Below are 12,752 nucleotides of genomic sequence, written 5' to 3'. Positions count from 1 at the left end.
GGGAAACAATGTTGTTTTATTATTGTGATATTGATGTTATATGTTTTATTTGAACAATTATTGTTCTATGTTGTAATAGACTAATGGTACTATTTTTATTTTTATTTTTGTTTGGTTGGACATTTGAGAATCGAGATATTATGTTGCATGGATTATTTTGAGGGAATGGACCCATGGAATATCTTTGAGATATGCCTATTGATTTTAGAAGTTAACTTAACTAGGCACCGTTTGGGAAGGGATTTTATGGGCTTTTTTGGCTATTTTAGCCACAAAAGACAAAATAGGCTATTTTAGCCACAACAAACAAAACATCACATCCAACCCATAATCATCACACTCTTCTCTCACAAAAAAAGTCAAAAAAGCCAAAAAGCCAAAAAGCCCTTCCCAAATGCTTTTTAGCCCAGGCTAAAATAACCAAAAAAGTCAAAAAGTTAACCCACTTCCCAAACCAACCCCTAATAATGTTGGTTGTGCATGCTACTTTGCAAAATTCACAAGTGGTATTTTTTTTATTTTAAAAAAAAAAGAAGCAAAAAACAGGTATTGTTTGGATGCTGGTTTTTTTTTTTTTTTTTTTTTTTTTTTTTTTTTTTGTGATGTAGGTGTTGTTTTGTATCTTGTTTGTCATGTTGTTGTTGTTTGGATGTGTATGTTTGGAGAGTTTTTTTTTTTTTAAAATATTCTAAAAAAAAAATAATCTAGAAAATTGACCCACTTTCTAAATTATTTAAGAAATTAACCTGCTTTTTAAAATCGAATTTTAAAAATGCAACTTTAAATTGAAATACAATTTCACCTTGAAATCGCATGTTGAAAATACAATTTATGATGGCATGAATTTCACTTTTTGAAATTATATTTTTAACATGCGATTTCGAGGTGGAATTATATGTTGAAAAGACAGTTTTAATTTCAAAATCGTATTTTCAAAATGCGATTTCAAAAAACAGGTTAGTTTCCCAAATAATTTAAAAAGTTAGTCAATTCTCTAATTTTTTTTTTAAATATTAAAAAAAAAGCTCTATGTTTGGACGTTGTTGAATTATGCTTTTATATATATTATTTTTATTTACTTCAAAAAAAATAGAATATGCAAAATTAAAAATTAAAAATAAAAAAAGATCGAAAATTTTTCGGAATAAAAAAAACCTGATTCCGTTAGGGATTAGGGAGCAGGGGTGGGGGGTAATGGATCCTCCGCTGGGAATCGGGGGCGGGACGAAAAATTTTAAACCTTCCAAAATCAAAAATGAAAAGTGTAATCCTTAACCTCGTGCCACCCGTTGCTATTCCTAATAGCCACACGTGTTTGAATCGGCAAAATAGAAATTATCCTATGCGTAAAAATCAGCATGGATGGAAATAGGTAGACGGATCAACTAGTAGAACTCGGGCCATAACAATGAGGGGAGAATGGGAAATGAATTATTTATGACTAATTAAACACACAAAAAAAACAAAAGAAAACGACGTCGTTTTGGGTACAAAACAACTTTGAAAATGTCAAAATAACGTCGTTTTGACATTTTCGGACCATTTGATCCGCAGAATTTGTGGCCACCAATCATTGCCCAAATATTTAATCATTTCTTCCCATTGTTCTAATCCGACTCCAAAAAGGCGGGAAAATCTCTTTCATTTTTTTTTTCTAATTTTTTTCCTTTTGTTTCTTTTTCCCTATACAAATTTCTTTTCATATTCAAAATTCAAACACAGTAAAAATTTAAGTAAAACTTAGCAAATTCTCATAGTATTATGTTTGCTTAGATTTTGAATTTATGAGACAAAAAGAAAATAAAGAGATTTGTCAAATAAAATTAAAAGGTTTTTTGTTTTTTTAACAAGAAAAAATATACAAAAATGAAAAATAGAGAGATAACATAATAACTTTCAACAAATAAATAAATAGGCTATTAGCTAATTATTTATATTGTTGACAAACCACCCCTCACAACAGAGAACTTGGGAGGAGCACCGTGTTGTGAGTTCGTGGGGGGATATTTTTCGAACATATTTTGATTATTTAAACCGTTTATATTATAAGGTTTATCAAATAAATCATTAATGAAAAAAATCTAATTACTTAGACATTTATAACCTATAATAAGACCACATTTACGTTTAAAAAAAATTAAATGATTAGCATAATTGTGACAAATTTTTTAAAACAAGGGCAATGCTAGAGACCTCTAATTTAGAGGCTCTAAACACACCTCTAATGAAGTGGAAAAGGCAAAAAAAAAAAAAAAACCAAGACACAGCACTGATGTGGCAGTGGGTGGGACCCACTGCCACATCACTAATGGTACCTCTAATTAGAGGTTCCAAACATTTTTCTAAATTTTATAATATAAAAGATTCAAATTATAAAAACAAAAACGATACAAAACTCAATTAAACCATCACAATAAAGTACTGTAACAACACCCTCCCCCTAAAAACATTATTCCCTATTGTCCCTCACAACAGAGCCGACATGCACCCAATCCCTGTTATTACGCTCTTTTTTAAGTCCAGTAATGTTAGGGATTATAAAAAAAAATATCATAAAAATAATTATGAAAGATCTTTTATTTTTAAATTATATATATAATAAAACAGCACACACTAATTAAAAGATAAAAAATCTTTATAATACATTTTATGATATTTTTTTCATAATTCCTAATATTATTCTTTTAGGACAGAGGCCTTGTTTGGTAAAACTTATTTCCAGCTTATTTCAGTTTTTAACTTAATTTAAGCTATTTTGATATGTTTAGTTTAACTTAACAATACAGCTTATAATTTTTTATAAGTCAAAAATCAACTTATTCTTTAAATAAAAAAAAAATTAATTTATAAATCAAAAATCAACTAATATTTATAATTATAAAATATAAATTATTAAATTATAAGTTTTAATCACTTTACCAAACAGGCCTCCCTGCCTACCAACAATATTCGGTCGTCCAATGGACTTTTAACCTATCGAATAAGTCCAGCTATCCTCGGCCATTAGCCATGTGGGGGGCCCTCAATCAATCCAAAAAATTTAAATTAAAAGTCTCAATTTTTAATATTCAAACATCAAAACAAAACGGTTTGGAATTTGAACGCGTCTTTTTCTTGTACAACGCCCCCTCAGCCCCACTATTAAATACGCGGAACCCCCACCATACTCCAAGTTGCTCTGCAAATGAGGATTAACGATGTTGGCCCCAGCGAACCCAAGCGAAACAACACGAACCATGATGATCGTGATCGTGATCATGAGAAGAAGAAGAACAAGAGTCATCGATCTGCGTTGAGTTACTTGAAAGCTGTGGTCAACAAAGTTGCTGCGATTCTGCTCTGCCAAAGAAAGTCCAGCTCTAAGGAACCTAGATCCGATGCTGTAATGGGAATTAACTGTGAGTTTTGTTGATTCATTTCAATTTGTCAATGAACTTGGTGAACTAGCATCATTTGCACAATCTGCTTCGTTTTTTTTTTTTTTTTTTTAAATTAATTTATTCAACCACATCCACACGCCAATAGCCATGTTAAACCTGGCAAGCTTAATAGATTTTTTTTATTGACTTTTTACAAAAAAAAAAAAAAAATGTTTAATAAGTAGAGAGAGTGATTGGACGTTGCTGAGGCATGAAATTGAACTGTTTATCATATTTTTAATAGTTCAAAAAGATTGGATCTGTATTCAAGTCGCGTGTGTGTGTAGTAATTTCAATTAATTTGTTCTGGTGGGGAAGTATGGAACAATACTCAAATCTCATTTGGAATTTTTGGCCAAAATATGAGGTGAAAGTAACTCAAGTGTTTGAAAATGGCTTTTAAGGAAAAAAAATTGTGCAAAACGTAGAGAGAATAGGAAGGAATCTTTGATTTTTTTGTATGATTTTTTGGCTTTTTTAGTGGCTTTTTGGCTAACTTCCCAATGCATTCTTGCCTGTGACCTGCAGCTTCAATAGATAATTCTACAGGAAGCAGCAGGAGTCAGATGAGATCCAAGTTTTCTGATTCCAGTGGTTCATCAGTTGCCACAAATGGACAGGTTGGCACTGTTGCCTTTTCCATTGAGGAAATTTACAAGGCAACAGATAATTTCTCCACGGCAAATAAACTCGGCGAGGGAGGCTTTGGAACAGTGTACAAAGGAAAATTGAAGGATGGATCTTTTGTTGCCATAAAGCGCGCTAAGAAGGTACACAGTCTTGAAAATACTAAACATTAGTCTCAATGGGCACAAGAAAATTACTTTAAAATGTGTGATAAGTGCTTGAAAATAAATAAAAATGCTTGAGAATGTGTGTGAAAAGTGCCTCAGGACTCCCTATTTATTTTGGCATTTTCCTTGTCGTTGGCATGACCCAATTTAGCCATTGTGGTAGCAGGCACTATTTAGTGGTCATTGCCTAAACTTCACATCAGTTGGATGTGATTGCGAACAAAAATATAAAAGTTCAGGACAACTTAGGTCATCCGAGTTCTATAATTCACAGTACTGTAGAACTAGGCCATATTTGTAGGGTAATTGACCATCAGTATGCCTATTAACTATAAACTTTTGAAGCAGGATATGCATGAGAAACGCTCATTCACAGAGTTTAAGAATGAAATTCTTACCTTATCGAAGATTGAACATCTAAATTTAGTGAGGTTGTTTGGATATCTGGAGCATGGGGATGAACGGATTATTGTAGTTGAATATATTGCCAATGGGACACTTCGGGAGCATTTAGATGGTAAGTCGAGCAACACATTTACCAACATTTGAATATGTGATTGTATTTGTCAGTATAAATTAGGAAATAAAGTATAACTGTATAACTATCAGTACCGTTACAGTATACAAAATTGCCAGCTCAGTTGCCAAAAATATATATAGATTTCTGACTGAGCTTCTCTAGTTCCATATGGTACAAGAGCTCTACATATCTGACTAAATTAGATAATCATCAAGAACATTTAGAACTAAATTGTGTTTCCTTTCTCCATAAAATGTTAGACAAAACCCTGCAAATGTTAGATTTCTAGTGAGAGAGAGGAAGAAGATTTATTTCTTTTATTGTTTTCAATTCCTATTCTCAGAATTGTTGACTTGAATCCATGTGTCAGAATCATTCTTATATAGAAGATCAAACTTTCTCCAGTAAAAAAAAATTAAAATCACTGAACATTTTTAAGATTAGCATATAGAGCACAGGCTCAAGGTATTTGCTCAAAAGTTCATTTGGGAAAGTTAAGATTGGGATAGTAATTTTTTGATGCAGGTACACGAGGAAATGAGCTTGAAATTTCAGAACGTCTGGACATTGCAATTGATGTAGCTCACGCAGTTACATATCTGCACATGTACATGGGTATGGCACACTTTTTTGAATCAATTACTGCTAATATGGAAAAAAAAAAAAAGTTATCCTTTTCATTAAGATGATCAAACTAAAGGAAAAACAAAAAAACATTGAAAATGCTGAGTTTTGATCAGTTATGTTACAGATCTTCCAATAATCCACAGAGACATAAAAGCATCAAACATCCTCATCACAGAGAAACTCCGAGCCAAAGTAGCTGACTTTGGATTTGCACGATTAGCTGTTGAAGATCCAGGAGCAACTCACATTTCGACCCAAGTCAAAGGAACAGTTGGCTACTTGGATCCTGAATACATTAAGACGTATCAACTTACTGAAAAGAGCGATGTTTATTCCTTTGGTATAGTGCTTGTAGAACTGATTACAGGACGGTATCCCCTTGAGCCAACGAGACCACTTAAAGAAAGAGTAACGGCAAAATGGGTAAGCATTTCAGGAATCTCAGTAATGCAACAAAAACATAAAACTAGTAGCCAATGGAATGTGTTTTTAGGCATTCTCAATAAAAATGCCTTTCTATAAAGAGCTGAGTTGAATAGGGAACAAGGCAGAAACAGGTTGCGCCTCACTTTCCAAGTACATAAACAATAAATATTAGTGTAGCATAAATAGCTCTGTTTGCTGTGTAAATGCTCAATTAATCTTGATTAATCCATAAGTTACATTATTTTATAAAAAAAATTCACTGAAAGGATATACATAGATACCCTTCTATCTATCATTAATATTCCCATAATTAATATGCAACTTCTTCTTGAATACCAAGTCGTAGGTAACTGGGAGTCTGATGTTAATCTGTCAGGAGACTATCCATGTCGTTGGTGACAAAATAGCTCACCTTTGGCCCTAATGTTCACATAAATCATGCAAATTAGTTCTCTCAACATTTTTTAAGGTTTTGTCTCTTGATATTGTGTTTATTATGCATTTTTGTATTATAAGTAAAATAATTATCCCGATAACTAATACATAGGCACATCTATAGTGGCTAGAGGGTATTTATAAACACTTGGAAGAGCCAATGTACAAACGCTGTAAAGGTATTGTCTATTTTGACAGCACAAATATAAGAGAACTAGGATAAAAGTGCTTGAAATAGAAACGTCAGAAATTGAAAGTGATTATGAGCCTTAAAAAATTATAGGACTCAGTCAAAATAAAGCAACAGTTCAACACAAATCTCTGTCTCATAGGGAACAAAAGACGTCTTAAAATGTCTATAAATGACAGCATGTGTGGGGACAATCTATACTAGTAGCTGAGCCACTTCGTGCAACCTGGCTTGAGAGTTCCTTCCAACCATTCACATGAAATTGTGTCCTCTATATTTGTAAAAAATGATGTATTATTGATTGATGTATTGATATCTGTTTACAATGAGTCCTATATATAGAAGATTAAAGGAGGTAGGTATGTAGTAGGTGGAGTAGTAGGTGGAGTAGTAGGTGGAGTAGGTGAAGTGGGTGGAGTAGGTGTAGTGGTAGGTTTTGGTACATTTTAACAGCCCCCCGCAAACTCAAGGGGGATAGGAACTAACCAACTTGAGTTTGGAGAGACTAACAAAACAAGAAAATAGACGAATACATAAAATAAAAAAGGATAGGAGACACTGTATGGTCGTGTCAGACCGTTGTAGAAGACTGTATGGTTATGGCAGACCGATGTAGAAGACACTGGCTCGTGTTGGACCGATATAGAAGACAGTTTATGGGGTCATGTCGGACCGTTGTAGCAGACAATGTTGTGACAGTTGTTGTGACAGTTTACGGAGTCTTGCTGGACCCTTGTAGAAACTAACCGGAATCAATGTCGGGACAGTTTACAGAGTCTTGTCGGACCGTTGTAAAAGTGGCACCCTCAAAAGGTGTGCCCAATCTGTCAAAAAGGCGTGCCATCAAAAGGCGTGCCAAATCCATCAAAAGTCGTGCCTGACAGAAATCATCGAGCGGCGAGCCATCAAAAGGCGCGCCAGACACGCGGCGATGCACGTGATCGACAGAGCGCGTGTCGGCCGCTTCGTCATGGTCTTTATAAACCGAAGTGGAGGCTGAGGCAGAGGCAGAAAACCTGCTAAAAAACTCTGAAAAAAAAAACTCTTCGTTGTCTGAGAGAGAAACTCTGTAATACTCTGTAATACCCTGTTGCCCAGAAAATGGCCTCGTCTTCCCGTTCAGCTACCCAGAATATGGCCTCTTCATCCCGTGGTCTGCTCACTCTCTTTCCCGACCTCAACGAGTTAACAAGAGAGATAACTGGTGCGGTGGCCAGTGAACCTCAACCAAACACCTCTGGTTTTGCTCCGTTGAACTTTCCGATGCGGTCGGTGGAGCAAAAAATGGCGGTGCAAACTGATATTGAAGCCAATCAGTATACTTTGAAGTCATGTGTGGAAATCATGACTGCGGTCACAAACTTGTCGCACCGGCTGCAGAGCAGGACAATGAGGTGTAGCAGTTAAATGCCCAGCTGGCTCTGCTCCAACGCATGTATAAGGATGCGCGAGCAGAGATAAGTGTGCTAAAGGCGGAAAACAAGGAATTGAAGCGGAAGGCCACCGTGATGTTTCGATTTGGAGGTCCGCCATATGCTGCAGTGGAAGAGTAGGGGGGAGTGAACGTGCTCGGCGGACTAGGAAGCACGGAGACCGGACTGGCACGGGACACCCAAGATAAAAGTAAGAAGAAGAGACCTGCAGTAGAGTAGAGAAGGGAAAAGAAAAATCCCGCCTGTGGGTGGTTTTGGTTGGTTTGTTTTTTTTTTTTTTTGGTGTAAAATGGTGATCGGGGTGAGCCCCGACATGAATAAAAAGAGTTTGGTGTGCAGTCCGTCTTCTTCTTCTTCTTCTTCTTCTTTTTTTTTTTTTTTTTTTTTTTTTTTTTTTTTAAACAAAGCTTCACCTGAAATGTGGCTTTACCAACAATGTGTAGTGGCAGGCCCCATCTCCAAACAAGCCACTATACAACCTCATTGCTGGTAATAAAAAATATCAAACTTGGCTGGCCCCACCATAAGTCAAGATCACCAAACCAAACCATGTGCTTGTTTTGAAACCCAAAACCGTGGGCCAAAATTCACCCACGTGTAACTCCACCAAAACTTCTGATGGCCCACCAAACAAACTTGCTGTGCCAGGTGAGAACCCACTTTGCCGAATATATATAACTATATATATTAACAAATATCACGACAGACGCTTTGCTTTACATCACATCCCACACTTACAGCTGCCAAAAAGACGGTGGAGAAGCTGGACTCCATTACCAACGTCCACCACACACGCGCAAGAACAGAGAGTTGCTCTTTTGAATCTGGCTGTTCCAGCGCCTATCGGCAGTGAAACCGATCCCATCTCTGCAAGCTCCCGAGAGAGAGAGAGAGAGAGAGAGAAGGATGATGAAGATTCGAGTACCTATCTGGGAAGCGAAAGGCTCAGAGAAGTCGTTGGATCGTTCTTCAACGACGTGGTTTCAACCTGTGGAGGCAAGACTTCACCTGTTCTCGCTACAGGTCGGTATACATGAGACGAAGACATGACAGGAAGGCTCGACGGACCAAACCAGTCGCCACAGTGGACGAGCAGTTCGTCGAGAGAGATCGGAAGGGTGGTGTCGTGGCCGTGGACAACCATGGAGGCGGAGAAGACAAGGGAGGCAGTTGCGAAACTGGTATTGACGAAATGGGTTTCAAAAAGGGAGTGAAATTGGGGCAAGTCCCTCTCTTGAGATGCTCCGAAGCAGGGCGAGATGTGTGAAATCGGTGTCATTCTGCTTGATGGTTGCTTTGTCAGGAACAAGCAAATCAAGTCAAGAACGAGATCTTTGGCTTCAATGGATCAAAGTAATACAGGGAGGTTTGCAGCAGGTGTCTGAGTGACCAAGAGGCAACAATTGCGCTAGTGCATGCAGAACCTGCTGGATTGAAGTCAAATGAATGGCCAGGTGTTTGAAATGTTGGGTATTTGAGAGAATCAAAGGCAGGCAAAGAACATTGTTGAAAACAGGTGTGTTGAAAAACTCCAGCAGGCAGCGCAGGCATGGTTGCCGGACGGCTGCCCGCCGGAAAGAAAGGAATATAGGCCTAAATCTTATTGCTCTGATACCATGTAAAAAATGATGTATTATTGATTGATGTATTGATATCTGTTTACAATGAGTCCTATATATAGAAGATTAAAGGAGGTAGGTATGCAGTAGGTGGAGTAGTAGGTGAAGTGGGTGGAGTAGGTGTAGTGGTAGGTTTTTGGTACATTTTAACAATATTTATCCAAAAAAAAAAAAAAATTTGTGTCCTCTATAATTCTTTTAACCTGAGTCATGAAATTTTACCAAAAGAACAGTATGTTAGCATTAGTAAATAATTGTTCTATTCAATCTAGGCTAATTACTGCTTTCTACTCCTAACAGAGACAATAAAATGGTTCGCACTTCCAAAGGTGTTCTCAAATCCCTAAATTATTGAAGCATAAAATAGTACACCTGGTTTAGTTCCCATTAGATGGGGGTCTGGGAGGGGTAGATCAGGACAAACCTAACTTTTAGCATAGTTTGCACAAAGTGGCCATCCATAGGTTCCAACTCACAACCTCAAGGTAGATAAGATGAGTTTTAACCACTGAACTAGTTGCCCCCTGTTAAATAATGGACACATACAAAAAGAAAATCTGGATGTTATGATCCTAACGTGATTTTCACAAAAATATACAATGTAATCTTAAAATAGTGCTGGATTAGTGTTGGGGATTTGCCGGTGTGGTTAATACTCATCAATGAAGTGGAAACTTCAAATATGGAATGCTTGTTGAGTTTGATTTCTTCCTTCGAGACTGCTTCATATCTACATAAACTAGATAATCGCTTCTAAAAATCTACTCTTGATCATATAAATGTATATGCTAGTAGTTATAATCTAGAAAGCTACTCTTGATCATATAAATGTATCTGCTACTATTTCTAGCAGACATTCTTCACATGGAACATCTATGCTGTAACATGTCCGAGTTCTATTTCCTATTTTTATTAGACATTCATCACATGGCATGTCTATAATGTTAAAAATTGCGAGTCAAGAGTGTTCAGCTCTCTGAAAATCAATGTCTTCCACTTCCAATCTGCTTTAATAAGTTAAGTCACATCATTCCAGCTTTCTTCGTACTAGCCTTGTCTCAATTGTTGCAAATTACAAATTCACCACATGACATCTTTATAATTTCCATAATTAAATGGTAACACTTCCCCTTCATAGGGACAGTTGTCGCAGATGATTGACAACTATAACTACCAGGAATGGCTACTAAGCCAGATATGCAGCAATGCAACTTTTAGTCGTAACCCCTGTACTGAAGTAAACCAGTTCCTAACTATATAGCTCTTCATCATAATTATTATTATTATTATTATTATTTGAAATTAAGTTTAAAACTGAAAAAACCCAAAGCTTGTGTGTAAATTTAAATTTATTTGTTACTTACAGTCATAATGCTATTCAATATCATATCTACTTCTTCATTTATCAACTACCAACATAGCTATCAACTGCCTAAATATCTTCCTTTTGCATGTTTTCTCTTCTAAATGCTAGGATATGCTTCATAAGACAGATATGTTTTAGTCTATGAAGCCCTTACATGCTGGGACACGCGTGTCCAAGTGTCGGACACACCACATGGCGTGCCAATTTTTTTAGTTCTTATTTTTTTATAGAACACTTCGAGGACATTTTATGCACACGTGTGTCCTTTGTTTAGACATGCTTCATGCCGCCTTTGTAAATTTCTTTTTTATAATTTTAGAAAATTGATTTACAGTCAAAGTAGAACATATGAAAACAATGAGAGAGGAAAGTGAAATAAATAAATAAACCCACACATACATCGATGCCTCTTATATATGTGTCCTAAATATATATTCGCACATGTCAAAAATAAATAAATAAATATATATATATATATATAACAAAAACGCCGTATCCTGGCAGTACATATCCTAGATTTTAGCAAAAAATATCATCTGTGTATGCAGGCATATCCTGGCAGTACATATCCCAGATGCATCATTTGGTATTCTATCAAAGATGTTTCAAAAACAATACAACTTCTGTTAAATTTTAATCAGATGACACTTTCAATCAAGTGACCGTGCCAACAGAAATAAAATATCATCTGTGTATGCAGGCATTGCAAAGACTCAAAGAAGGGGCTGCGGTGGTGGCAATGGATCCAAGACTACGACGAAGCCCAGCATCACTCATGGTTGTGGAGAAGATTCTCAAACTTGCTCGACATTGCCTTGCGCCTCAAAGACCGTCAAGACCCTCTATGAAGCAATGCTGTGAGGTATTATGGGGAATTCGAAAAGATTTTAGAGATATGAACCTTGCTCTTGCTGCTTCTTCCATTTCTCATCATTCCGACAAAGTTGATGTGAGAAATGCTCATCGTAATATGTTTGGAATTGAAGATGATGAGTGCTATAGATTTAAATCTGCATGAATTTTGGTGAATTGTGTGTAGCTATTTGTAAATTGTTATACTACAATTTTGTAAATTTATTGTATCAAAACATTTTAAAACAGGAGCAATATATTGTGATACCCAACAGCTTGTAATCTACCAAGTTGTGCATTACTCAGATTCTTGTCAAAAAGCATGGTCAGCTAATTTTAAATTAATGATGCTCTTTGCTCTATGTTTTATTATTTTTAAATTTTTTTCACCATTTAAGTCTAGGGTGGAATTATTTCCACTCCACATTTTACTAAAAACACTTTATATTTTGTCTTTATTAAGCAAAATTATAATAAAGTTATTTGTATTTTTGCCAATGACCTTAATGTCCCTCAAATTCGATTTATTTCGGACAATTCTAATATTTATGCAGAAGTTGCATAATAAAGGTAAAATATGGATTGCTTTCTATGAAAAAGAGGAATGCAAATAGCATGATGCTAAACCACTCCGTCTGCAGCTGGTAATTACCCATTGTGTGTAGTCACACAGGGGGGTGAGTGTTGGTTTGGTGAGTTGCATAAGTGCCATTGATGGTAGCGGCGACGGCTAAAGGTGAGGAAGGGTTAGGGTTAACGCTAGAGGTCAGGAAAGGGGTTGGAAAGGAGTGGCTAGAGCTAGGAAGAGGATGACCAGAGTAGGGGGTTGGCTGGTGGCTGGTGGCTGCTGGAGTTAGGATTTTAGCGAGGAAGTTTCATTTTGCCCTTCAAATAATCACGCGTTTTTCAATTTGACCCCCATATTCTGATTTATTTCAATTAAGTACCTGAATTTTTAACAAATTAATCCATTTAACTCTTGTTTTCTCATTCCGTCTATAATTGAACGGAATGTGTTGACGTGACACCAAAATTCATTTGGAATTTCATTTTACTCTCAAACTATACCTT

General features: G+C 36.2%; 1 protein-coding gene across 2 annotated transcripts; it reads left to right on the top strand.

Moving 5' to 3' along the window:
• Positions 1-3,011: 3,011 nt before the first annotated feature.
• On the top strand, positions 3,012-11,986 carry LOC114288445 (calmodulin-binding receptor-like cytoplasmic kinase 2). 2 transcript variants are annotated; one of them, XM_028231961.2, is made up of 6 exons: positions 3,012-3,398; positions 3,948-4,189; positions 4,562-4,730; positions 5,259-5,348; positions 5,485-5,783; positions 11,530-11,986. In XM_028231961.2, the coding sequence occupies exons 1-6, from the start codon at positions 3,185-3,187 to the stop codon at positions 11,845-11,847; spliced, it is 1,332 nt and encodes a 443-aa protein (XP_028087762.2). In that variant the 5' UTR covers positions 3,012-3,184; the 3' UTR covers positions 11,848-11,986. The 2 variants fall into 2 exon arrangements, with proteins under 2 accessions (XP_028087762.2, XP_028087754.2); XM_028231953.2 differs by having other exon boundaries at positions 3,111-3,398; positions 4,559-4,730.
• The last annotated feature ends 766 nt before the right edge of the window (positions 11,987-12,752 follow it).

Source organism: Camellia sinensis, chromosome 3, assembly GCF_055761805.1.
Source record: "Camellia sinensis isolate YWXY chromosome 3, ASM5576180v1, whole genome shotgun sequence".
Taxonomy (NCBI): Eukaryota; Viridiplantae; Streptophyta; class Magnoliopsida; order Ericales; family Theaceae; genus Camellia; species Camellia sinensis.
This window is presented reverse-complemented; position numbering and strand designations above follow the sequence as displayed.

Coding starts and splice junctions, on each gene's coding strand:
- LOC114288445 (XM_028231953.2), top strand. CDS start 3,185: ATGAGGATTAACGATGTTGGCCCCAGCGAACCCAAGCGAAACAACACG. Junction 4,731..5,258: donor ACTTCGGGAGCATTTAGATG/GTAAGTCGAGCA, acceptor TTTTTGATGCAG/GTACACGAGGAAATGAGCTT. Junction 5,784..11,529: donor AAAGAGTAACGGCAAAATGG/GTAAGCATTTCA, acceptor CTGTGTATGCAG/GCATTGCAAAGACTCAAAGA.